We start from the raw sequence: 27375 nt of genomic DNA, 5'->3' as shown, positions 1-27375 counted from the left end.
TAGTCTGTTCATACTGCTATAACAAAATACGTGAAACTAGGTAATTTATAAATTATAGAGATGTATTTATCACTGTTTTGGAGGCTAGGAAATCCAAGATCAAAGTGCCAGCAGGTTCTGTGTCTGGTGAGGGCCTGGTCTCTGCTTCCAGGACGGCACCTTGGTGCTGCGTCCTCACATGGCAGAAGGGCAGAAGGGCAGAAGGGCAAAGTGAGTTTCCTTGGCCCTTGCATAAGGGCACTAATTCCTTCATGAGGGTGGAGCCCTGATGGCCTGATTACCTCCTAAAGGCCTCTCCTCTTAATGCTATTGCATTTGGGATTAAGTTTCAACGTAGAAACTTTGGAAGGACACATACATTCAAACCATAGCATTCTGCTCTGGTTCCCCTCAAATTCTTATAAGGACGTTAATCCCATCGTGAGAGCCTCACCTTCATGAACTCATCTAAACCTAATTACCTTCCAAAGACTCCATCTCCAAATACCATCACATTGGGGTACAACATATAAATTGAGAAGGGTGGACACAATTCAGTACATAGCATCTCCTTTACCTGGCTAACTCTTACCTCTTGTTTTAATTCAGCTCAGGTACCACTTCCTCAGGAAATCCTTGACTAGCCACCCCAATATCCTCCCATTATTTCATTCTAAGGTGCCAAAGCGTGCTTCAGTTAGTGTCTTGTGCTTACTTCTTTCGTCATATTTGTCTATTTTGTAATTATCTATTTCTCGTCTGTTTTCCTAATAGGCTATGAGTTCCTTGAAGGCAAGGGCTCTGTCTCATTCAATCGTATACTCCCAAAACCTAGAACAGGGCCTGACCCATGGTAGGCAACCCATGATGCTTTTTGAATGAATGTAAGAAAAAGTATTGCCCTCTTTGATTAGATAAAACCTGGAACCTTCAAGGTTAACAATGGCCCTACGAATTCGAGGGAGCAGAATCCCATGGCCCAATTAGGGGGCTTTGCCCTGCCTGCACAGGGCGGGAGAACGCCTGGTGACGTTACCTAGTAACCACCGCCGGACAGACAGCTGCGGGCTCGGCGGCCAAGCAGGACCTCGCATTCTGGGAGCCAATAGAAGCTTGGAGAGCCGCTAACGCAGGCCGGACTGCGCTTCCCGTCGTGCTCCGCCGCCTCGGGCTAAGCGGCTGCCGTAAAGCTGTTCGTCGGTTACGACGCTAGTCCCAGCTCAGCGCTACCGTCCCCCGACGTGGTACTGCAGAGCGAAGTTCTCGGGCCGCGCTCCCTTCCCGCCAGGCGCCCTCCCTCTTCGGGAGCCTGGGTCCCCAAGGTGGCCGCGGCGGCTGGACCTCAGGCCAGGCCGCGGGGGGAGGGGGCGGCCTGGAGGCAGTGGCGGGGTCAGCCGGGCCACCGAAAGCGGGGCCATGGAGCCCAGGGAGTCGGGGAAGGTAGGACCGGAAGGGCCCTGGGGCCGCCCACTCCCCTCCCGTGGATCCCCGATCCGGGCCCTGGCGAGGCGGGGCGGGGCGGGGCGGGCGGAGGCCCCGCAGACGGGCCCGCGTGGCAGGGAAAGACCCGCCCACCCGTCCTCTCTTTCTTCGGACCTCGGCGGCGGCCTCTGGGCGGGCGGCAAAGAGGGGCGAACGCGCCTCGCTGCGTCTCGCGCGTCCTCCCGGCTCCCCTCGCTCCCCGGCGCTGGCCGGCGCCCTCTGCCAGGTGGCCGCTCTGTGGATGCCAGCTTGGGTAGCTCGCCAAGCGCAGTGAGGCGAAAGTGCGTCCGTTTCCCTGCCCCACCGTCGGCGTCGTGAAGAGGCCAGCTTGTTCCGAGGCTTTGAGACCGGACAGGACTGTGGCGGGAGCCAAAGGGGAGTAGGAATCGAGAGGCGGGGTGAGGGCTTGGCCCTACCTGGATCCTCCGTCCCAAGAGAGGACAGAAAAGAAAAAGAGGGTTATCTACTTCATGAAGTATCTGAGCATTGCTTAGAAGCATATTTCATAAATTTGCTTCAGTCTTAAGGTGGGGAGAAAGTGCTTGCGGGTAGAGTTAAGTGGGTTTGACAGGATCGCTGGAGCTCCCCGGCAGGGCCAGCAAAGACCAGTGTGGTTGGAGGCGCACTGGCGTGGAGGCAGTGACAGCCTCTAGGGAGTAACATCTTTTTGAGTGTTCTTTGCTGCCAATTCTTGAAGATTGTTTCTTCTTTGGCGCAGAGAGAATTCTCTCAACAAGTTTTTGAGTGCTTATTGAGTCCTTTCTTTAAAAAAAAAAGTCAATTTAATGAACGTTTGTAATCTGATTTGCATTGAGTGAGATGCTGGGTGTACAAGGATAAACAGGAAAGGGCCACTTTCCTCAAGAAGCTCTCCTGCAGCTTTCACTTCAATAACTTGGACAAGCCTGGAAGGGTTGTCCGACACCAAAGAGAGAAAGAATAATGAGGTAGTTTTGGTGCTGTACTTTTTCCAGGGAAGACTAGGAAAGACTCTGAATTACAAAAGAAGTTATTTATTGCTCGAGCATCTCTTCCATCCTCCCTTCCCTCCACAAGCTACAGTGATGCGTTTTCCAGACACAGCAACTTACAGAGTACACAGTCCAAGACAATAAAGCTCCACAGAACCTAAAGAAAGATTAAAGGTGAACTGTGTGCCAGCCTTATGATAAGTACTATGGGGAATACAGAAACGTAAAGGAAGTGGCCCCTTACCCTTTGGTAATATTCCCAGATTAGTTAGATTGAACGTGAATTTGGATGAGGAGGAGCAAAATGAAGGGGGAATAAGGGTTATAAAATACTGGAATTGAGATCGGAATTAGTGGTTTGAGGTTGATTTCCAAGATATTCTGTTCAGTTGTAGGCTTTCTTAGCTTTTAATAGGAGAATAGAGGTACAGTCATGCTCCACATAACTTCAGTCGACAATGGATTGCATGTATTACTACAAGGTGGTCACATAAGATTATAATGGAGCTGAAAAATTCCTATTGCCTAGTGATGTCTTCATGATCCTGACCATGTATAGGCCTAGGCTAATGTGTGTGTTTATGTCTTACTTTAAAACAAAGTTTATAAACAATTTTTTTTTTAAATAGAAAAAGCTTTATAAGGATGTAAAGAAAAACATTTTGTACAGCTGTACAATGTGTGTTTTAAACTGTTATTACAAGAGTCAAAAAGTTTTAAAAATTAAAAGTTTATAAAGTATAAAAGTTATAGCACGTTAAGGTTAATTTACTATTGAAGAAAGAAAATTATATTTTTAATAAATTTAGTGTAGCCTCTACTGTGCTGGCCATTTCCCCTCAACACTATTGGCGTTGTGAAGGGGCCACCTCGTTTTAAGGCTTTGAAACTGGAAAGGACGCCAGTGGGAGCCAAGGGGTAGGAATGGAGAGGCGCCGTGTGCAGTGTTATGTTGTTGGTACAGTCTACAGCAGTGTCTTAGGCCTTCGCACGCACTGACTCACGCAGAGCGACTTCCAATCCCAGAAGTTCCATTCGTGGTAAGTGCCCAGTACAAGTGTACCATTTTTTGGTACTGTATTTTTACTCTACCTTTTCTATATCGAGTTGCATAAATACTTACCATTGTGTTACAGTGGCCTACAGTATCCAGTATAGTAACATGCTGTTCAGCTTTGTAGCCTAGGAGCAATAGGCTATACCACCTCAGTGTGTGTAAGTTTACTACTCTATGATGTTCACACAGTGATGAAATTGCCTCAAGACGCATTTCTCAGAAGGTATTCCTGTTAAGTGACGCATGACTGTACAAACATTTTGGGAGGCGGAGGAGAAATTTGATGTCCTTTTCAGGTCCAACCACTAACTGAAACCTCTAGGGACTGGAAATTTCACCTTTTGTTTGTAATCTTGATTGCAGGGTGTCTCAAAAAAGGTGCTCATCTTTCCCAAGTATATCTGTTTTCTAACCTAGGAAATGAGAAAGTTACCCAAAATTAAAGTGATTGCAGAACCAACTGGCAGTAGCATTGTGAACAAGTGATAGTGATGAAGGCCTGGGTGAAATAGCTGTGCTATGCTCTGTTCTGAACATGTTCTTTTTTTTTTTTTTTTGGCTCAAAACTGGGAGACTAGGGGTCCTCTTGAGGTAGTGGCTTGGTCTATTACTAGAATCTTCCTTTGGCACTATTTTGTGATCTTTATTAACTAAAAGGCAACCTTGGGCCATTAGATTGAGTGTGGGATATCTTGCCTGTCATTAGCAGAATAATGGATAGAGGTCAGACTTTTCCCCATCACACTTGGTCCCATTATGCTCTTTTATTTTCTTTATAGCCCTTATCACTATACAAAATTCTCACATTTATTTATTTACTTATTTATTTGCATATTTGTCGACCTTGTATATCCCCAGCTAGAACAGGGTAGCAGTCCCTGGCATGTAATAGGTTACATACACCAGGGAAGAATGGTTCATAAAATGCCATTGCTACAAGAACTCTTGCTGCAAGGTATGGGTGCTTTGAAGAACACTGTAGCTGATACCTCGTGTGCCTTCCTAGGAGACTGGGTGGTTGATGTTTCAAATAAGAGTCTATATGTACTTGTTTCTGTATGTATTTACTGCCTCAACATTTCTGTTTCCTAGCGCTGTCTTTCCCATGGAAATGATCGCTGCCTTCTCATTTTTCTTTGAACACAACCCTATTACTGCACTTATATCACAGTTGTCTGTTACTTCCAGATAGATTTCACTGTCTTGATTTTAATCTCTCTTCATATCTTTAGATCACCATGTACCAAGCACTTAGAAGAAACGCTTAAATAATAAATATATGTTGAATTAAAAAATGAATGAAGTGCTTATGAAATACTTTCCATATAGTATGTTGATGGGGAGGGAGGGGTGGTGGTGGAGGGGGTTATAAAATAAGCCAATCAGAATAGGTTTCCTGAGGGCCAGGCTCTGGCGGGATAGAAAGCCTTCCCTGCTCAAGGGAAGGAGAAATGCTTGGGTGAGGATTATCCCTCCTGAAAGAGACGGAATGCACATTGGCACTTGATGGGTGGGTGGACTCTAAGTAGGTAGGGGGAAGTGGGCAGTCAGGAGATGTAAAGATCAGATGTGCAGAGAGAGGAAAGGTGCAAGATCTGTTTGATTGCAATGCTGCTGATCTGGCAGGAGGAGAGATTCCAGGTAGGGTGATACGTAGAGCTGAGGTCAGGAATGTGAGTTAGATTCCGACTGGGGGGACTTCTTTAGACTGAGAAATCAGAGCTTTACCCTGTAAACAGTGGGGACAGCTAAAATAGAACATCTGGAGATATTCTTTGCATTATACACAGAGAAGGAATTCCTCTTACTCAGGCAGATTTGTGTTTTCTTTACGTTGTGGTCACTTGGAATCAGAAGGCTCTTGCCATAATGCTTAAGAGAGGTACCAGGTGCTAGTGTAATCACTCTTGCTGGGAAGACACTTTGTTAGCCAAACGTTCAGTCCCAGCTGTACTCCTCACTGTGGAGCTAAAGTGATGGTTCTCCTGGCCTTTCTTAGGCCCACCTGTACGTGCCAGGGGAAGGGTGGGTGTGAACAGGGAGCTCTGCTTGTCCTTAGTCACAGCGTTTTAACCTGCCTCAATCTGAACAGGTTGCCCTCTAGTCCTGGTATACAACTGTCATCCTGCATCTGCCTTCAGCATAATCTTGGGTTCCCTTCCCCACATTGGGTCTCCTTAGGCTCTATCTGTGTAAACCCCTTTCCTGTTTGACTGCTTTTGGTGGAGCCCCTCCTCCAATAGGTTTTGGAAATATTAATATAATCACATTTTGCTTTGGAAGACACTCTAGAGCAAATGCTTTTTTAAAACATACACATTTGGCCATACAATTTCATTTTTGTTTTTAAAACTGTACATTCATACATATTCATAGACAAAAGACTAGAAGGTTATACACCAAATGTAACAGTAATTCCTTTTCAATGAGGGGAATGTGAGTGATCTTAAAACATTTTTTTCTGTTTATTTCTATTGTCTAAATTTTCTTTTTTCCCCATACTTTTTCAGCCAGTCAAGCAAACAGCACTGATTTATTGTCTAAATTTTCTGCAGTGAACATAAGAAAAATACTCAAATTATTTTTCAAATTTATGATCGTGACTGATAAGAATTATCTATATAGTTTTTCTTAAGAAGTACCTACTATTGAAGTTAAAATAGTTATTTCACGTATTTTATTTTTATCTTTTTTTCTTAAAAGATGTGTTAGTATATTTCACGTGTTTTAAATGGCATGCAGTCATTTCCAAATATTTTTCTTTGGGGTGGGCAATTTGTTTTATTGATAATTTTATTTATTTTTTACTTCTTTGACTAGGTGATAAGTTTTCATGGTATAAAATTTAAAAAGATAAACTTATTTCTGACTATATTTCCTTTTCTGATTTTTTCTTTCGTAACTCTGTTTCATGGCTGCAATATCTTACCTGTCTGATGGTATTTTTTTTTTTAAGTTTTCTTCTCTATGCTTCTCTATTTCCTTAGCACCGCCCCCCCCAGTCTATTTTGCTTTCTATAGTCCCTGTTAGAGCCTTTCCTCAAGTGTCTGGTGGTCTAGTCTGCTAACATTTAGCAGTGGAAGACAGGAAAGCTGGGAGGCTGACAGCTGTGAGCACGCGGAAGCGGGAGGGCTTATCAGCTGAGAGCCTCTGCGTAGCGGAGCCTGGAGAGGCGTTTGTTGGGAACAGCTTTCCCCCAATTCTTACTATTTCAGCATGTCTGCCTTCACTCCCTAGCCACAGGTTTCCCTTGTTGCCAGATCCTGAGCCTTTTGAGAATTTAGTGGTGTAAATTGGGTTGTTTCTCAGTTTTGCCCACTGCCGGGTGAGGTTTCAGTTTTCTCAGTCTGCTCAGTTACTACTTTTTCATCTGCTTTTCGGTTTCCACAATTGTATTGCTGCTGTCTACTTGTTGCGCTCCCGATTGTAGTAGGTATTTTATTTGTGTGTGTGGGGGGGTGTCTTCTTTTAAATTCCCAGGAAATAAGCAACATTAAATGGTACATGTTTAATCTGCCATCTTGATCCAGAACCCGCCAAAACACTTTCTGAACTCCCGTACCCAACAGAGCTTCTTTGTAAGCCTGGGATGTAGGTCTCAGCCCCAAAGCTTTGCCTGCCTTGGTCATTGACTTTATCCATAGACACAGTTTTAAATTACCTTCAGCTGTTTCTAGAAACCACATATCTTCCTGAGTGAAGATTTTCCATGTTCAAGATTTTATAAAAGAATGTGCCAGAAATTGTGGCTGAGCCTCGGCAGAGAAGTAATAGGTGTGTGGGAGGCATGTGAAGAACATGCAGGCAGAGGCTGTGACATTCCTGAGTTAGCCTTCTTCAAGGCTCGGGCTGGTTCTAGCGCGTGGCCCTTCCTAGAAGAATGAGTCTCAATCTCAGCGACCTGCACCCAGGTGGTGAGAAAGAGACAGGGTGTTGGTCATGTATGTAAACTGACAACCCCCCCAATCTGGTATATTCCCAGAGTAGGGCTGCCCTCAGGTATTCGAGAACACTGATGTGGAAGATAAATCTGAGCAAAAAGTTGCTACTTAGCTGTCATTTTTCCTTTTCAGGCTCCTGTGACGTTTGATGACATCACAGTATACCTGCTCCAGGAGGAATGGATGCTGCTGAGTCAGCAGCAGAAGGAGATCTATGGTTCCGACAAGCTGGTGGCACCACTGGGTATGGATTCCTGTCCACGTCCCCACCACCATCAGTCTAGACCATGCCCAACCTTATCTGGGCCAGGACATACTGGAGAATTTTCTGGAATCCTATCATTTCTCTAGGCATCCTTGTGCCACTATCTGCTCAATCCCATATTTAACTTAATTTCATGCAAATTCACACACCACCCTATCTTTTTTCCTTTTAAATTGGTCAAGAGAAGTGGGACAGTCTGGCACAAGTCTGGCTAGACCTTGAGGTCTGTCTCCTGGGTGCCTCAGGATACCCCGGGGTGTCAGATGGGAAATGGCCCGTAGGACACTGGAGGTAGGAAGTGGTGGTGGAGAGAACCTCAGGTTTGCAGTGTGGAAATCTGGCCTCAATCCCAGCTCTACCCCTGGATACTTGAGTGCCCTTTGCCTTTTTAAGCCTTGATTTCCTTCTTGTTAGGGTTGTTTTAGAAATTTAGTGACATAAAACAGTTTAAAACTTTGCATAAATGTAGGTATTTTTTATCTTTTCTATTTCCTGAATGTTCTTTTCTCTGCTTCTTTGGGTAGACTTTCTGCACCAAGGACAACGGTGGTTGTATTTCAACATGTGTGTGCACACATATGTACTGTTTGCTGATTTCAATTCGATAACTGTCTACCATGCTTTCCTTATTTCACCTTGATCCCTACCTAAGGCATGGTAGGAGCACAATCTCAGCTTTTTGTGGGTGGAAGAATTGGAGCTGGCTTGAGTCATCTTCCTGTGCCTGCTAAGAAAGGTTTGGAAACCACTGATTCTTCTAAACCAGAAGTTGCAAAATAGCAGCTCATGGGCCAGATTTGGCTCACAGACTAGAGTTATGTTTTGTTTTGCTTTTTTGGCCTCCACTGCTTTTGTTTGGCTTCTTAAAAATATTTAAATGAGTTGCCAATATTTAACCATTGGGAGTTTCCACATAAAAATATGAATTTCTGGCTTCTCTTGACAAACGGGGCAATGTGGCAGCCTCTGGAGTTGAGTAGAGCCTGTCCCCTTAGGCAGGACTAAGTAAGTCTTTTAGGTTGTTGCAGCCCCCCAGGTCCAGCCTGCTTTCCTTAGTTATATTATCGGGCTGGCCCCTCTCACCATTTGGGTTTGTGAGCCTCTCTCTTAACCAGTCATTTTCTTGCCTTTTTAGCCTTGCTTGTACCCTTGTACCTTTCACCTAGTCCCCCATTCTTCTAAGAGTCCCACGGATATCCAAGTTTCTAAACCACAGCACTAAACCATCGAGATTCCTACTTTCTTCCTTGACCTGTTATCTTACCATGCCGAGAGGATAACGTCTCCTTAATGTTGGGACGTGGAGCCAGGCCCTCATTGTGCTTTTCTCTGTTCCTGACTCAGGACCAACTGTTGCTAACCCTGACGTGTTCTGTAAGTTTGGACAAGGGCCAGAGCCATGGCTAGGCAATGTCCAGGACCAGAGGAGTCTCCTGGACCGTCACCCAGGTGAGTGTGGACCTGCACTGGAGGTGGGTGCTCAGCTGGAGAGGAAGCAGGTGCGAGGGCTCCAGTCTTATCCTCTGCCCTCCCTGTTCTCCACCGACACACACAACGAATGCAGCCAGTTGTCACTGCGTCTAAATATACACGCCTCTCCCAACATCCTTCTCCAACCTCTCGTCTCCCTTTATTTTATTTCTACCTGAGAGTTATGTTTGTTTATATACGTTCCATTAAGACATGACGTCGTCTTATTTACCACCGTATTCCCAGAGCCCAGAACAATGCCTGGCACACCGCAGTTGCACAGTAGATAATCAGTGAATGAATGAACAGCTGTCTGCTGAGCTCTAGGGATTTACGTTTTCTTTCCTCCTTTCAGGGGTTGGCTTAGCTAGAGCCATGCCAGGTGGCATCTTGTCATTATGTAAGATGACTGGGTTAACCCCGCCCCAACTAATGGAGAAGAGGGAAGTGGAGAACAAGATCCGATATGAATTGAATCACGAAAGTTTGCTCTCCCTGGTGATTTTTCTCAGATGGAGCACGAGGAGCTCTAGACTGCTTTGTGACTCTGAAGTATCATAGAGACTAATTTGTTTTGTTTCATTTCTCCTTGCTTGGCTCTTAATTTTAAGCCTGCTGACTATTAACAGCTTTGTGCTCTTAGGGTATTACAATGTTGTGTCTACACAATAGACCAGTCTATTAGCCTGGCTCACAAAATGTTGAGTTCTTGGCCACTGGGCATCTGCACTGACGTTGGTGCATAGGAAATGGTTCCAGGGGACTTAGAGTCGTCTGAGTTGTGTTTCGTCTTAGGAGTAAGTAAAGAAACTTCTAGTTCAGCTTGAAGAAGAATCTTAATGAAGTCGTAAAAATTCTCACTTATTTGAAGGGTTGTGATGTATGAAAGGAATTAGGCTTGAGTTTCTCTTGAGGGCTGGATCAGCTTCCAGTACTTTGGAGGTAGAAGTGCTCAAAGATAGATTGCAGCTGAAGGGAAACTGTCTAAGGACCAAAACTGTCTGCCCAGGAGTTAGGTAGCTCTCAAAATGCAGATGCCTCTCTGTCAGGCCTGCTACCCGACTGGGATTTCTGCTGAGCAAGGAGTTGTGTTATGTGACTTTAATGACCTTTTTTAACACTGTGTTCTATTACGTCAATGTTCTTATCCATAACTAAGTTTTGGCCCCTGAAGATAGCCACTATCTTACATTTCATAGATGAAATTGCAAAAATCTCCTTCTGGCCAGGTGTATCTGTTCTTTAAATTAAAAAAAAAAAAAAACAGGAGGAGGATTTGCTTAAAGCCCATCCCTTTGACTTTCTTCTGGATTAGATGAGGCACGGCCTGTGAAGTTGGAGGGACTGGAATCCCAGAATCCAAGTGGAGGCTGTGTTGCTTTGTCTGAGTGTGCACTTCTCACCTTTCATGTTTGAAGTATGTGACAGCCCCATGAGTTGCGGTGGCTCTAACCACAGGATTTTGAAGCAAATTCCATGTGTCTCTTTTCTCTAAAGGAAAAAACCAGATGGGCTACTTGGAAGAAATGGATGTGCAAGTTCCTGCCAGGGAGAGTAGACGATACCTCCCGCCTCAAAAGAAAGCCTGCCTTTCCCACTGCAGTATGGACAATGGCAACATCGAGGGAGACTGGACAGGAAGAAGCAAGAAACTCCTAAAGCCCCGGTCTATCCAGAAGTCGTGGTTTACACAGTTTCCATGGTTGATCATGAACGAGGAACAGACGGCTCTGTTTTGCTCTGCTTGCCGGGAATACCCATCTGTTAGGGACAAAAGGTCAAGATTAATAGAAGGTTATACAGGACCGTTCAAGGTGGAGACTCTGAAATACCATGCCAAGAGCAAAGCGCACCTGGTCTGTGTCAGTGCCTTGGCAGCAAGGGACCCCGTTTGGGCAGCCCGTTTCCAGAGCGTCAGAGATCCACCTGGAGATGGCCTGGCCAGCCCAGAGCACCTCTTCACTGCAGATTATCCCGTGTTCTACGCCCCAGGGTCTCTGGGAGATTTTGGTAGCATGGCTGAGCTCCTGCCAACCTCAAGAGCTGAACTAGAGGACCCCAGGGGGAATGGAACAATTCCTGCCTTGTATCTAGACTGCGTTTCAGATTTGAGACAAAAAGAAATCATTGATGACATCAACAGCTCTTCAAACATTAATGTTTTATGTAATGATGCTGTTGAATCCTGCAGTCAGGTAATACATTTATAATGATTGCTGTATCTTACAGAGAAGGATTACATACTGAGAATAACATATATTGCACAACAATGCTGAAAAAAAGAACAATAGCAATGCTCACTGCTATCATAATGTTATCCTAAGCTAATATGCCTATAATGTACTAGGCATTGTTTTAAGTGCTTTACATGTATTATCTCATTTAATTCAGACAATAACTCTATTATTACCATCTCCTTTTTGCAAATAACAAAACAATTAGTGCAACAAATTATTCTAACTTCTGATATAAAGGGAATAATAATCTTCATTCAGAATCCAAAATAAACACAGAACTCTAAGAAATAATCTAAAGCCACAAAACGACAGAACTCTTACATCAGTATTTTTAAAATTTTAACTTTAACTTTGGAATCATGTAGGACTTTTAAACATTGCAAGTTTTTTTCACACATGTTGTTTAATGTAACGTTGCCGTGAGACTGAGAGGGCAAGTGTTATTGATCTCATCTTGTTGGGAGAAAACTGAGACCTGAGGAAGTGACATGTCCAGTGTCCAAGAGCTGTTGTGGTAAATGCCAGACCCTGCCAGAGCCCTTGACTGCCAGCCGGGTGCTGTCCCTCCACTGCTCATAGCACTGCCAGACCCGGGTGACTCTTGTGCTCACCTTAGGTTTATTTTGTAATTATCGAATTCTTTGCAAAGTTGGCCTCTAAGGAAACTTTAATTGGAATCTGTGAGTAACTAGAACCCTCCCCATTTCTTACCTATTGCATACAAGTAGGATTTTACAATAAGTCATTCTTAATACCCGCTCCAGGGGTCCAGTGGGAATGGCTCAGATGTTCCTCATAGCTAACAGCGTAAGGAATCGGGCTCAAGTTAGTAAGCTTAAGTTTTTCCAGAATGCAGGAAAACAATGAAGCTCATTTCTCTTCATCTTCATGTTCCTGATATTTTGTAGTATTAGAAGCTAATAAACAGGTCTAACCTTTTATAATTGGAATTCCTTCAGCAGTGAGGCGTGTGTAAACCTAGTCACTGACTATGAGCATCTTTAGTTCTTTTTGACCACTTCTTCCATCCCATCCCACTGGGAAGTCTTAGCAGGTGCTCCTAGAGGCAGACGGTCACCTCTGTGGTCATCGATGAGCAGAAGGCACTGCTCTTAGGACTCTAAGGTGCAGTAACAGGCTCTGCTGAGATGCCTGTTTTTTCCATAGGTTTTTATTTCCTCCTGGGAGATCTTAGGCTCGTTTGGTTTTCACCTACTAATTCTGGGCCTCATGAATTTGATTCTGTGATGTTCATTGGATAAACTAATTCCTCAGAGTGCATCTGGGCTGCTTGGTGAGCTTCCCAGGAGGAATAGGTCTTACGAAGGCCCCCGGAGGTGTCACGAAGGCATCAGACTGAGGCGTGCCGAGTGACTGCTGCTCTCTGTTGCAGGACCTTTCTGAAGAGGGGCTGTTGGAGGAGGTCCCTGTGGTGTTGGAGGAGCTCCCGGCGGTATTTGAGGATGTGGCGGTGTATTTCACCCGGGAGGAGTGGGGCATGCTAGACAAGCGGCAGAAGGAGCTGTACAGAGACGTGATGCGCATGAATTATGAGCTCTTGGCATCCCTGGGTAAAGACTCCTGGAGACTTTTATTCGCCATCATCATTTGACTTGGGAAACCCACCAGGGCAGCTGTGGCTAGTGGTTGTCTTCCCGCTTCTGCCCTCTCCCTGTACGTAGGCAGGGAGGGGTAGTATCTTCTGTCCCTCGGAACTCTCCCTGCTTTGGGTTCCTATATTTTATCACCTCTTCATCCATCCACTTGACCATGCATCCATCCATCCTCCACCAAATATTTATTGAGTACCTACTCTATACCAGATAAACATGAATGAGCCAAGGTCCCTGCTTTCAGAAGGCTAGCAGGTTTGTGGGAGAGGCAGACATTGTAATAAGAAACTGAAATAATACAATCTCCCGTAAAAGAGCTTCTGGAAGAGTGATCTGGGGGTACCGAAGAGGAGGGTATTGGCAAGAGGGAGCAGGAAGGCTTTCTGGAGTAGGAAATGCTTTAACTGAGTTTGAAACCAGAAGAGGAAGGGCATGAAGACATGGCAGAGGGAGGGGACAATGTGAACACAGCTGTGGAGACTAAAGGTCATCCAGGTGGATCCGCCTTCTGTCTGTGCAGCTCAGGGCTAAGGGTCCTTCATCCTGCCCAGGTGCCTGCAAGGGGTGGCAGCCTTCAACGCAGGGGTCACTGGGTTTGGACTTAGGAGGACTATGAAGTTAGTAGTGGTTACTGCTTTTTCAGATAGTGTTCTCATCTCCTGCATCTGTTTCTTTTTCTTGCGTTTGCCTCTTCCTGGCAGATACTCAAGGTTCTTATGTATTAATAGCATTAAGCTGAAAAGACAACTTTTCATCTTGTAAAGCTTTTATTTATTTCTTCACTAACGTAGATTGTAACAGAAACCTTGCAGAACAGGCTGCTGTACATAACTTAGGAGTTCCAGGAGCAACCTGTGTCATGACTTCTGCAGAACAAGAAGTAAGAATATTTATGATTTAATTGATGTCATAGTCCCTTGTTTACACTGCCCTTTTGGGTGCAGCTAAGATCTGGATTATTTTCTAAACATTCTTGACCTGTATAGGTGTTTTTATCATTGTTCATAATTTTTAAGTACCTCCCCAAACATTCAGAAATGACTTAAATAATTATTTTGTAGTGCCGGAGGTTTTGTAATCATGCCCTAGGTCCAGAATGTCCCTTCAAAGAGCATCACCATCCCTACTGTGCTGAAAAGCAATGAGAATGAGGGGGCAATTCATTTGTAAAAAATGCACACTTACTTAGAAAATGTTGGGTTTTCCTTTCAAGTAACCAACCAGCAGTAGCTACACATGCGCTCTGGAGCCCGGCAGACAGCTGTGAGAGTAGCCGCAGGCAGCGTTGACAGCACGCTTCTCCTGCAGTGCACTTGTTCCCTCAGGATTTGTGTTTTGACAGAGCACAATCTAAGCATTGTATCATTTTTCTCTTTAATTTAAATAAGTTAGGAAGTAGGGAAGTCTTAGCTAACTAGGTACTGTTCAGTCTTGGTTAAGTATTATTTGAATGCATAAAAAATATAATCAGAGGAGGGGGACTAATTTTGCTTGCTGGTCAGAGGCAGAATCAGGAAGGCTTTATAGGGGGTGGGTGTGGCCTCTTCAGTTGTCCGTGTGATTAAAACGGCTACAGGAGTCTAGAAAATGAATTGTGTGTGTGATTCCTTTTAGTTACTATCCTTTAACTATTCCCCAATTTAAACAATTTTTCATGTTTGAGATACAAAAGCATTTTAAAGAGCCTGGAGACTGTAACCATGACCCAGCATAAATGGTCTGTATGCTTAAAAGTGACCTTTTAGAAGGCATCAAGCTAGTAATTGGGATATAAAATAGTGTTGAAACACAGTGGAGAGTCTCCAGTTATTATTTTTGCTTTGGCTGATTTTTATTTTATCTCCCACCCTCCCCCGCCTTGACAAATGCTTCAAGAGTTGAAAACTAAATATTTTGCGTTATCTTTTAATTATTTTTTGCAAATAGAACTTCTCCTTGGAGTGAACTCAATTTTTGAAAAAGAAAACCTCAGTCTTAATTTTTGTGGTAAAGAAAAGCCCTTTTTAAAAATCTCTTATGTATTTCTCAATTTTTTTGTGTGTTTTGTCTTGAAACACTGTGATCACCTTGTACTGGGTGTTATAGGAATCCTCTATGTTTTTCTTGTGGTAGTTTTTTTTTTTTTATTCTTATGTCTAGAAACAATCAGTGGCTCTTGCTATTGTTGGCAGAATCCAGTTCCTTGTGGTTGTAGGACTGAGGTCCCCGTTCCCCGCTGCCTGTCAACCAGGGAGCAGCTCGGCCCCTAGAAGCTGCTCTCAGGTTGTTCCTGGGGCCTCCTCCACCCTCAGGCTGCCACAGTGTGTGGAATCATCTTGTGCTTGGAAGCTCTGACCTCACAGTCCGCTGCCAGCCTGACAACACTCCCTGTTTTTAAAGGGCTCCTGAGAATAGGTCAGGTCCACTGGCTGACGTCCCTTTGCCATGTAGCCCAACGTGGTGACAGGGGCCACCTCTCATCATCAGCCTTTCTGATACATCCTGGGTGGGGGTGGCATGGTGGGTAGGCGGGTAGAGAGCTGCAAGAGGGGTTTTGCCTGGCATGTAATCTGATACCAGCTACTTGGAACTGTGATAATGTAACGCTGATTCTTTGGGTGTGTTTGTGGGTTCTGCAGGCCCCTGAGCCCCTGGGACCTCTCACTTGCAGTCGCCCTGACATGGGTAAATGTCTTCTCTGGCAGTCTGTCCCATATAGGCTCCGTCATGGGAGCATCACACCAACAGATGGCCGTCTTGGGCACAGTCCCTTTAAGATGACTCCAGGCCTCTTCTCTTTCCCTGCATGGCCCTGTCTGGACCAGGGAAAATACAGATCTTTGCGCTGACAAACCCTGGGAACATAGGCCATTCCCAACGCGGCCTTCTCAGGTGCCGTCTGTCAGCGTCTGCTACGTTTAGTCCTTTCCAGGCCTGGACGCCGCTCCAGGGATAGGTCAGGTTAGGGAAGGAGCATCCTACCCCTCTCCTGGTCGCAGAGAGTGGTGCACAATACACTTGGCAGCTCTTTCCAGAAACATCCCCAATACTCAACTTCCTGACCTCTTCTGTTTCAGCTCTTGACTTCCTCTCGGTGGGTGAGGGCGGGTTCATGGCAGTGGTTTTTCAGCCGTCCCCGTTCCAAGTCGCGCTTTGGTGGTCTAGCTTTGGAATGTGGGATGGTTGGTTCCAACTTTTTTGTTCTAAAACAGGCAGACAGAATCACACTTTAATAATCCTTTTGCATACGTTTATTGCTATTCCTGATTTATTGATTTTAGATACTATCTATTGATTCCTACTGTGGAAGATGGAGATACGGCCCTCTTATGTCACCTGGGCCATTTCTCTTCCCTCCATTCTCTCAGAACAGGTGTATCACACTTTTCTGGTTAAATCAATGTAAATTATTTGCCTAGTTATGATTATTTACTGCTAAGCAAGTATGTTATGATGATAGTTCCTTCATTGCAGGACTTTTTTGCCCTGGAATTGGAATTTTTTCTTTCGCTAATTTTCTTTACTCTCACCAATTCTTCCCAGACTCCCCAGAGGAATTATAAAACTCCTCTGAGGAGTCTTTTACACATGGTCAAACATCCTATGATCGCTCATTTTCATTCTTTTCTTGGAGACATCCCTCGCTGGGCCTCCCCTTCCCCTGCTCTGTCTGACGAGGTCACTCTTTAGGCTGGCTGCACACCTGTGGCTTTAGTCTCGCCCCCATTTCCTGGGTCTGTCTCTTCTTCTTTCACGGTTTATATCTTCATTTTGTTGGAGCACATTTTTTAATTTTTTACTAAGAGAGCGTGCAGGGGTGGACATTTTTCTTTTAGACTCTGTGTATCTGAAAATATACCCTCACGATCGATAACTTTGTTGGGCATGGAATTCTAGGTTGGAAATAATTTTCCTCAGCATTTTGAAAGCATTGCTTTTTTAGGTTTTTTGGTGCCATTGAGAAGTTTAATGTCTTTTTATGCCTGAATCTTTGAATGCGACTTATTTTTTCCACTCCAAAAACTTTTTTTTTTTTTTTTTTTTTTGAGACATGGTTCACTCTATTGCCCCAGCTAGAGTGCAGCAGCATCATCATAGCTCACTGCAACCTCAAACTCCTGGGCCTCAGCCTCCTGAGTAGCTGGGACTATAGGCACGTGCCACCATACCTGGCTAATTTTTCTATTTTTGGTAGACGGAGTCTCACTCTTGCTCAGGCCAGCCACTCCAAAAGCTTTTAAAATCAATTCCAGCGTTCTAAAATTTTTAATGATATGCCTTGATATGGGTGGGTTTTTTTGTTGTTTTTTTTTTATCTTTTGTTCTGTGTATCTGGTGCTTCCCTTCCATGTGGAAACTCGTATTTTTCAGCTTGGGGAAATGTTCTTGTATTATTTCTTCTGTGGTCTCTTCCTATGTATTTTCTCTTTTCTTTCTTCCCTAAATTCCTATTAGTTAGATATTGGACTTCCTGGATTGAGCCCGTAGTTTTCTGTGTGTTTGTTTGCTTCTTTCTTTTTCTCCTATTTTCTGCTTCTGTCTTCTGTACAAGTAGTGTCTTGTACTACTTTCTTGGAGATTTCCTCAATTTTATTTTCTAACAATGCTGTTTATTTATTTTTCATTCTATTGATTTTTTTTAGTTTCTTAGCACTCTTATTGCTCCTTTCTTGGGTGGCTGTCATGGTTTTTATCTCTGGTAATATTAATTCTCATTGTTTTGAAGTTTTGTTTCGCTCCCTGCAATATTCTAGTTCCTCTAATCCTCTTTCCCACTTGTTTTGGTCTCCTTCTTTCATGTTAGAGGCTTTTCTTAAATAATTCTCTCTAGATTCATTCCTCTGTAACATTAAAGCCTTAAAAAAAAAAAAAAAAACAATTGGCAGCTCTGTGCATGTCTGGGACACATTAAGGCGTCAGTTTCATTTTTGGTTGATCAGCAGCAAATCTGGGTGTCTCGCTGAGGAGCCTGCAAAAGTCAGTATCCACAGGTCTTGGAGGGGAGAGGGAGGGACAACTCCATTTCTCCAAAGAATACTCTCCCGTCTCCTGCTTGGAGGGTGTAATAAGCCCAGCCAGCATCCTTGGAACTGAGTGGTGCGCCCCTCAGTCCATAGGTACCACACTCTCCTTCACCTTCCACTATACCCAGCATGTGGGCTCTGGAACCTTCCTGTGTTTTTGTAGACTCAGTCTGTTCTCCTCCCGGGTGAGGTGGTGGTGCTTCCTGGTTTCCTGGAATAGGCAAGAGGAGCTGGACTCGAGCAGGTCTTTGTGCAGACTCTGAGCCCCCTGATCCCCCCTATTCCTCACCTACCACCGGCTCCCACAGCTGCTACCGCCAGTTTCTGAATCTTTCTGGGATTCTGTGGTACAAATCAACTTGCTTCTCCATGTTCCCCCTGCAGGCATTTGGTGTTCAGCTCTGTTAGTTCTTCTCTTTTACCTCCTTTCCTTCTTCATTATTATCATTCCTTCGCTCTCATTTTAGAGATGTTTTAAGAAGGATGTATGTTCAATCTACTACACTTGAATAATTTACTTACTTATATTTTTATTGGTAATAAGTATACAGATATACACATATACATATGTATATAGTCAATATAAATATGTTCAAGGGATCCAAAAGATGAGTAGTGAAAAATGATCTCCCTTTGACTTTGTCCTTCAGTTCCTTCCCAGAAGCACCAACGGTTTGCTTGCGTGTCCTTCCAAAGCAAGTTTACACACACATTCACATAGACACATACAAAGCATGTAAATAGACAGTTGGGTTGTATCTTAAATAAAAGAAGCAATTTCTTTGCACATGCCTGGACAATATCCAAAGACACAAGTCTCTTTTTTGTCAGAGTTCAGGTTCCATTGCAGGTGGTGGATATTTTCAGGGGCTGTTTCAAATGCCCTGTCCGGTAACCCATGTGGTTGTCTGCCTGCTGTGGGTGTATGGAGGGGCCAGCTGTGGGTGGCACGTTCCGCTTCCTACGTGGCTTTCTTTTTCATCCCTGCCTTCTCTCTCCTGTGCTTTATTCCCTCTGTTTCTTCCTGTTTCCACCCTTCCCCACCCCTGGATGCATCTTGCAGTCTCGTGGCCCCCATGGCTGGCCCCAGGGCTGAGGAAGCTATCCATCCTTGCTAAGGGGCACACCCTCACCTGGCCTCCTCTTCAGCACTGTGCTCAGGTGTGCTCTCAGCCTGCCCCTGGCTGACTAGCCTTTCTCAAGGACAGAAAGAGGCATCCCTGTGTATTTCAGGGGCCAGGTCTAGCTTGAGGTGGGCTACTTGACTTGATGGTATATAGCAGTGATATCAGCAAGACTCCTCATCCCTGCAACAGGGCCTGCAGCTGCCAAACCGGACTTGATCTCCAAACTGGAACGGAGAGCTGCACCCTGGATCAAGGACCCAAACGGGCCAAAGTGGGGGAAAGGTCATCCTCCAGGTGAGTCTAGGCCTACTGAGTTCTGGGGGCACGTGCAGGGCCCCAGGTAGCTATGGCAAGTCATACAACATTAGTTCAGCTGTGCTCATCCCATACCTGTTGTGCATCTGGTGTCACACGATCCCAGGGTAGCAGTGTAGACAGAGAGCAGGAGAAGAAACCCGTAAGAATTAGCAGCAACTGCTGGGGAGCCAGCCTGACTTTCACTGATAATGGGGAGGGATTTAAATAGGAGCCTCTAATGATCTCTGGAAAGGTGGATCCTAGTCATCTTTGCTCTGCATAAGGGTACTTAATGAATTTAGGGGTATCTTAGCTGATAGAAGACTGCAGAGTTCTGGGCAGCAGAACCAAGGACAATTTCATTTTCTCCAAAGGGAAGAAGATGACGGTGGCTGTCGGAGAGGTAGACACACAGGCCTTGGCTGTAGACTCTGCACTGCTTCCAGCTCCTTCTGTGGAGACGTGTGCCTCCTACTGTGGCTCCAGCATCTGTGAAGTAGAAGTGGACGGGCCTAGGAAAATCAAGAGGACTTACAGACCCCGTTCGATTCAGAGGTCGTGGTTTGGGCAGTTCCCATGGTTAGTAATTGACCCAAAAGAGACCAAGCTCTTCTGCTCAGCCTGCAAAGAAAGACCTAATCTCCATGACAAATCATCTCGTTTAGTCAGAGGTTACACTGGGCCTTTTAAAGTGGAGACTTTGAAATATCATGAAGTCAGCAAAGCACACAGGCTCTGTGTCAACACTGTTGAAATCAAAGAAGACAACCCCCAGACTGCCCTCATCCCGGAGATCTCCAGTGACCTCATGGCGAACATGGAACACTTTTTCAATGCTGCCTACTCCATCGCGTACCACTCAAGGCCCCTGAATGACTTTGAGAAAATCCTGCAGCTCCTCCAGAGCACTGGGACTGTGATTTTAGGCAAGTACCGAAACCGCACCGCCTGCACTCAGTTCATCAAATACATCTCCGAGACTCTGAAGAAGCAGATCCTCGACGATGTCCGGAAATCCCCCTGTGTGAGCATCTTGTTGGACAGCTCCACTGACGCCTCTGACCAGGCCTGCGTGGGGATTTATATCCGCTACTTTAAGCAGATGGAGGTGAAGGAGTCGTACATCACCCTGGCCCCGCTCTACAGCGAGACAGCGGATGGGTACTTTGAGACCATTGTTTCTGCCCTGGATGAGCTGGACATCCCTTTCCGGAAGCCTGGCTGGGTGGTGGGCCTGGGAACAGATGGCTCAGCCGCGCTGAGCCGCAGAGGTGGCCTTGTGGACAAGTTCCAGGAGGTTATCCCCCAGCTTCTGCCCGTCCACTGTGTGGCCCACCGGCTGCACCTGGCCGTGGTGGATGCATGTGGGAACATCGATCTGGTGAGGAAGTGCGACCGGCACATCCGCACCGTCTTCAAGTTTTATCAGTCCTCAAACAAGAGGTTGAACGAGCTGCAGGAAGGTGCAGCTCCACTGGAGCAGGAAATCACCCGCCTGAAGGACTTGAACGCTGTCAGGTGGGTGGCCAGTAAGAGGCGCACGCTAAACGCACTCCTCGTGAGCTGGCCGGCCCTCACTCGGCACCTCCAGAGTGTGGCAGAGGCCGGGGGCCAGGTTGGGCACAGGGCCAAGGGCATGCTGAAGCTGATGAAGGCCTTCCATTTCATCAAGTTCTGCCACTTCCTTTTGGACTTCCTGAGCATCTACAGGCCTCTGTCTGAGGTGTGCCAGAAGGAGGTTGTGCTGGTTACAGAGGTCAATGCCACGTTGGGCCGGGCCTACGTAGCACTGAAGACCCTCCGTCACCAGGCAGGGCCCAAAGAGGAAGAGTTCAATGCCAGCTTCAAGGATGGGCAGCTTCATGGCATCTTCTTGGACAGGCTGGAGCTGGCAGAACAGCGGTTCCAGGCAGACAGGGAGAGAACCGTCCTGACCGGGACTGAGTACCTCCAGCAGAGGTTTGATGCCGACCGTCCCCCACAACTCAAGAACATGGAGGTGTTTGACACCATGGCCTGGCCAAGTGGGATTGAACTTGCCGCTTTTGGGAACAGTGATATTCTCACCCTTGCCAAGTATTTTGAGCTCTCTCTCCCTGCAGGATACAGTGAGGAAGCTCTGCTGGAGGAGTGGCTGGGCCTGAAAGCCATCGCCCAGAACCTCCCGTTCTCCATGCTGTGTAAAAATGCCCTGGCCCAGCACTGCCGCTTCCCCCTGTTGAGCAAGCTCATGGCGGTGGTGGTCTGTGTGCCCGTCTCCACCTCCTGCTGTGAGCGGGGGTTTAAGGCCATGAACCGCATCAGGACCGACGAGAGGACCAAGCTCTCCAATGAGGTGCTCAACATGCTCATGATGACAGCTGTGAATGGCGTGGCAGTCACAGAGTACGACCCCCAGCCCGCCATCCAGCACTGGTACCTGACCTCCTCAGGCCGACGTTTCAGCCACGTCTACGCCTGTGCCCAGGTGCCGGCCCGCTCCCATGAGAGTAAGTACACATGGCAGAGTTCCTGGATGTGGGAAAACAAGCAAGACAATCTATCTTCCCAGTCCCGTGCTGAGCTGGAGATCCCATCAAGTCAGCCAGCAAGATAGGCTTGGTCTGCCCTATTTGTGGAGGTCCTGCAGTGTGCCCAGCTGTTTGCTCAGCCAGTGCGACCTTGGTACCTGCCCTCCAGGAGCCTGTGACCCAGCTAGAGAGAAAAGACACACACTCCAGGCAGCAGGGCATAGTATGAAGAGTGCAGACTTCTGGAGCTTGTCTGCCCAGGTTCAGTGCTGGCTCTGCCCCTAACTCGCCGTGTGGCCTTGGGCAAGTCAGTCTCTTTGTGCTTTGGGTTTTCATCTGTCAGTGAGTTAGTATATGTAAAGTGCTTGAACAATGTCTGGCAGGTGGAGCAGACGGCACTAGTTAAAGGTTAGGACCACCACTGGCAATAACCAGAAGGCTGGCCAGGCTGCAGCAGCGTCATCACGTCCTAAGTGGGGCGGTGTGGACTCTGGGCCATGCAGGGATTTTCGAGAGAAAGGTCAGCGTGGGTCAGCGTGGCTGTGGAGGTCACCGTGCAGGAGAGGGCGGGGTGTTCGGCAGGAGTCGCAGAGCAGGGCAGAGCAGAAACAGCCTGGCCGGGTGGGGTCAGGGGCTCACTTGAGGGCAAGTTGCTGAAAGCCAGAAACAAGTTTTCTCTCTTCAAGTAGTCACCGAAAACCAAAGAACACACACGAGGCCTGGGGTTCTCCAGGCCGTTCTTGTTCACTTGATGGGCAGAGCAGTGGTTTCTCTCTTTTGGCATCTTCTTCTGGCTGATCTCCTTCCTGCTGCTTCCACGCCCATCTCTTCCCTCCAGTCCTGCAGTCAGCAGTGGGGCTGGGTCTCGGGCTGACAGAGGCTTCGTAGGAAGCAGTGTGGCCCTGCAGCCACAGCCGGGCTGGCGGGGCGAGGAAAGGAGACAGGGAGAGCCACGAGGGAGGGTGCGGTGACTCTATCACCTGCGCCCTTGTTAAGTGCATTGTTCCCGGTGTCCAGCCCTGTGGGGAGAGGAAGATGACAGTGGCTACACCCTTGTGCAGGGGTTGTATAGGGACAGTGGGACTTCTACAAACACTTTATATGATAAGGCTCCCCTTCCCAGGCAGGGGCTCTCAGCCTTGACACTGTTGACACGGGCTGGGTATTTCTTGGTTGGGGTCCTCCTGGGCATCGTAGGAACTTTAGCAGCATCCCTGGCCTCTACGCTTTAGATACCTGCTGGATACCAATAGCCCCTCCCCCTTTGTGACAATCAAAAACGTCTCCAGACATTACCTCCAGGGCAGACATATGGCCCTGGGGGACACAGTCTCCCCGGTTGAGATCTGCTGTCCTAGGGTGAAAGAACAGCAGAGTAGGAACACAGGGGCTTGAAGAGCAATCCCAGCCCCATCTTCAGTCGGTTCTGCCACGTTGTCTTCACTGAGCAGCCCTTGGGGTGAAGCTGGACGTGGAAAGAGCCATCACGGAAGGGGCCATCGTGTGGTCGGTCTAATTGCCATTCTCGTTCCTCCCTCACAGGTGCGGGGCTCAGGAAGGAGGAGCTGGGCGCCCTCTATGTAGAGGGGTCCGGGAACCAGGAGCCGCCCGTGCTGCCCTCCAGGGAGGCGGTGGAGGTTCGGAAGGACTGCGTCACGGAGCCTTCCAGAAGACTCCTGTACCCCAGCACCAGCCAGGGGGCCCCCAGCATGTCCTGAGGGAGAGGGATCCTTGCCTTGGAGATGCCCCTGTGGTCATGGGGACAGCTGTCTGCAGATGCTAGGCTGCCCTAGAGTCGTCCTTTCATTGGGGACGCTCTCTAAGCACCAGAAAGTGGGCAGTGACAAGGTAGTCAAAGGTCACATCCCAGAGAGGCAAGGGAGGCGCACAGCCTGTTTCCGAGGCCCCTCCAGGCACAGCGGTGCCTCTTAGCACGTAAATGTGCTAAACGGTTCTTATCTCAAGTTCATTTTTAAGGTGCTCTAGGAAATAATCCCATCATGAAAGATTTCACCCCCTGTTCTGGTGGCAAGAGAACTTTTCTGAAGTGGGAGAGACTATTGAGGTAGGGGCTTACAGCAGCACCCCGCCCTCTGGACAGCCCTGGGGAGCATTCCGGGGAGGCTGCACACAGCCTTAGTGGCAAGGGGGAAAGGTCACTTTGTTAGAGGTGGAGGACAACCCCATTCTAGGGGCAGCGGGCCTGGCTGCAAGAGCTCCTAGGAGTCATTGTTCTGGGGTCTCTCACCCTGGCTCCTGCAGCTCAGGTGGGGAACTTGCCTCCCAGGGCTTCCTTTAGGACAAAACAGACACAAACCCTTTGCAGAGAGCACTCGGGAGAGCTTCGGTTCCCACAGCTCCCTACGGGGCAGCCGGTGCCCTCCGTGTGGAGCCAGGTGCTTCCCACGCCGGAGCACGGTCTGACCCGCAGCACGCGAACCCGTGTTCCTCAGGAGCGGACGGGCCCACGTTGGAGTTGGGAGGCTTAGGTTGCAGCCCCAGTTCTGCTGCAGGCCGTGGGTTGACTGTGATTAATCCCTTCCTCTTTTCTGTGCCTCAGTTTCCCTCTCCATGGAGTGGCAGCAGAGAATCCAAGTGCCTGCTGACTCCCCGTCTGCCATAGGATTAGTGCATGAGAGAGCCTCGAGCCCCTTGAAAGACAGACTCCGGCCAGCACAGTGTGGACTTAGCTGCCTTCAGCCCCTGTCCTCGTCCTTAGTGGGACAGGTATGAATTTACCTCCAAAGCCCTTATTGTGGTAAGAGGCGCTCTCCAGATGTACCATCTGCGTGACAGTCTAGTCCACTCCTCTCCAAGTGGCGCCGGGGCCTCTGCATTGGAGTCGCTAGGGCTCCACCCAGACGCGCTGAATCAGATCCCGGTGCTGGGCTCAGCGACTGGGGGTTTCTAATAAGCTCCCCAGGAGCCCTGGGCACGCTCTAGCCTAAGAACCAGTGCCCTCGGCACGGAAGGGCGTCTGGTACTGCTACGTTCACAGTCCCTGTCGCCACCTCTTCCCATTCAGCCTAAAGTGAAGCACTTTTCCTTCCAGGGGTCGCTCAGGAAGCTGATTCCTGGGATGCGGATGATTTTGTCTAGGTTCCTCCACCCTTAACCATGGGTGGGAAATAGTTATATGAGAGGGAAGGGCTTCTCTGCCCCTGCCTCGCACGCATTTTAAATAGGCAGCAAAGAGCCATCCCAACCTACCTGGCTGCTGGTCTCCAGGCGGGTCCCTGCCCTGCGCTGCAAGCCCGTGCAATCAGGCCCCTTAACCAACAGTCTTCTGCTTCCCATTCCCAGAAGGTGCTGGAAGCCCCTGGGATGCTGGCATCCAAGGACGTCGCCATTATCGCAGATCCCCTGGTTCCCGACATCCCCTTCCCATCCCCCCCTTACTGCTTAGCCTTAGCGCCATTGCCCTCCTGTTTTTCTCAGCTCTAGTCAGGCATTCCTTTCTCACTTCCTGCCTTTCGCCTGTGGAAATGTCTCCCAGCTGGAGGGGTCTGGGGGTTGGAAGGGCACCACATTCTGTGGAGCTGGAGCTCTGGGGGGTGTTACTGTCTGTGTGGCCGCAATGGGCACAGGCCCCCTCCCGGTCATGGCCTCTGTGGGCACTCAGGAATTCACCCCAGGTCAGGTGTCATGGGTGTGGATGGGTAGAATGGGACAGAGAAAGGCCTTTTAAAGTGGGGGCTGTAGCCTCCTCCTCCCAGAGGGATTTCAAATTGAGGCAGTGTTCCAGCAAGCACCCTTCCCTTGGTGTGGCCTCTTCGTCCTTTGGGAACCCCTCGGAGCAGGAGGCCAGTGCTGTGGGCGACCCGGTTGCTCCCTGTGGGAGCAGTTCTGGAGCTGAGGTGGGAGCTGGGGATGTGCCCTCCCGTCTCCGCGTCAGTGTGCTCTGACGACCCGTCCACTGCCTTCCTCAGGTTGTGGAAAAGTGGGTCCCCTTGGAGCAGGGTGTCTGAAAATGCTATTTATTATAGGTATTTGCACTACCCAGTTTCTCGAGGGGCGTGGGCCTGCTCCAGTTCCCCTTTGTCAGCTAAAGGCAAAGAAGGAAGACAGCTGACGTTTGTGTTCAGGACCCCAGGGTGGAAACATGGTGAGCCCCTGTACCAGAGCCCCGCTGCCCAGGCTGGCCTCTGCTTTGTTTCGATAGAGGCTGGCTGTGCTTTCGACCCTTGCTGGGGAGGTTTCCTGTTTTTGCCCCACAAGAAGACAAGCCACAGGGCACTGGAAGTAGGAGCAAGCACCCTCCCCTGGCCAGAGTCCCGGCCATCGTACCCCCTGCCCTCCGCCTGTAGTCTTGCTGGCATCGCCATGTGCACATCCTGGCATCACTCCTGCCCTTTCCCCGATGACTGATGCCCACTGGGTCTGACATTCCAAGTAACCAGCATATAACTGATAGTTTGATTCCAATAGCCATAGAGACTCCGGGTGGGAGTGCGGGGTCTCAGCCGCCTGTCCTGGCCAGGTACCTTAGAGAGTGTGACCTCGCTCCAGACCCTTGCTTCTTTCCCTGCAAAGGGGGAGTTCCTAGGGTGCTAAGTACTTGCCAGCACAGTGTGGTGGGAGCCAGTTTCCTCATATAGGTGTCTGCTTAGCCAAGAACACTAAGGGTGACTGGCCCAGGGACGTCCTTCCTCCTCTGGTTTCAAAGATGTGCAACGAGGTTTAAAAAACCATGTTTGATTCCTAACCTTTTGCTATCTGAATAAAGCTGAGTTTATTTCAACAAATGTGTCTGTTCTGTACGTCCCTAAGCGAGACCCAGGAGATTAGAGCTGATCAAAGCTAACTAGATCTTCCCTTTTTCAAGGGGAGACAAGGCCAAGAACAGGGATGGGCAGAGGAAGTAAGTATGCATGTTTCCTCTTTGTTTTTGTCTTTTGGTTTCTTTCCTCTGTGGCCCTTGAAAATGAGCTAAATTTGTTTTGCCAGTGAGAGTTAGGAGAAGGTAAAATCCCTTGGTGAGAGTTGTAATTAACTACTTGGCTGCCTTACTTTTTTTTTGTTTTTTTGAGACAGAGTCTTGCCCTGTCGCCCAGGCTGGAGTGCAGTGGTGTGATCATAGCTTGCTGCAACCTTGAACTCCTGGGCTCAAGCAGTCCTCCTGTGTCAGCCTCCTGAATAGCTAGGACTATAGGTGCACGCCACCATGCTCAGCTAATTTTTTAAATTTTCTGTAGAGACGGGTCTCTCTATATTGCCCAGGCTGTTCTCAAACTCCTGGCCTCAAGCAATCCTCCTGCCTCGGCCTCCCAAAATGCTGGGATTCCAGGTATTAGCCACCGCACCTGGCCCTTACTTTTATTTAGCACTTCACAGTTTACAAAATGCCTTCAGTTAACATTGTCTCATTTGGTTTACTGGGAATAAGAAAGCCAGAATTTCAAGGAAAAAAGCCCAAGGGGCC

The 27375-nt window shown here is 47.7% G+C and overlaps 1 protein-coding gene across 7 annotated transcripts; it reads left to right on the top strand.

Annotated features, from left to right (window-relative positions):
• The first annotated feature begins 1167 nt into the window (after window positions 1-1167).
• ZNF862 (zinc finger protein 862) lies at window positions 1168-26737 on the top strand. 7 transcript variants are annotated; one of them, XR_006738273.1, is made up of 9 exons: window positions 1168-1419; window positions 7564-7675; window positions 9041-9145; window positions 10664-11361; window positions 12797-12974; window positions 19336-19440; window positions 19818-21932; window positions 23496-23801; window positions 23931-26737. XR_006738273.1 is itself a non-coding variant. In XM_045565066.1 (8 exons), exons 1-8 carry the CDS (start codon window positions 1396-1398, stop codon window positions 23669-23671), a joined length of 3513 nt encoding a protein of 1170 aa, XP_045421022.1. In that variant the 5' UTR covers window positions 1168-1395; the 3' UTR covers window positions 23672-26737. The 7 variants fall into 7 exon arrangements, 3 of the variants coding, with proteins under 3 accessions (XP_045421022.1, XP_045421023.1, XP_045421024.1); XR_006738272.1 differs by having other exon boundaries at window positions 23919-26737; XR_006738275.1 differs by having other exon boundaries at window positions 24514-24601.
• Window positions 26738-27375: the final 638 nt, after the last annotated feature.

The sequence above is a fragment of the Lemur catta genome, chromosome 11 (assembly GCF_020740605.2).
Source record: "Lemur catta isolate mLemCat1 chromosome 11, mLemCat1.pri, whole genome shotgun sequence".
In the NCBI taxonomy this organism is placed as follows: Eukaryota; Metazoa; Chordata; class Mammalia; order Primates; family Lemuridae; genus Lemur; species Lemur catta.
The sequence above is the reverse complement of the archived record's forward strand: the minus strand, read 5'-3'. Positions and strand labels throughout refer to the sequence as shown.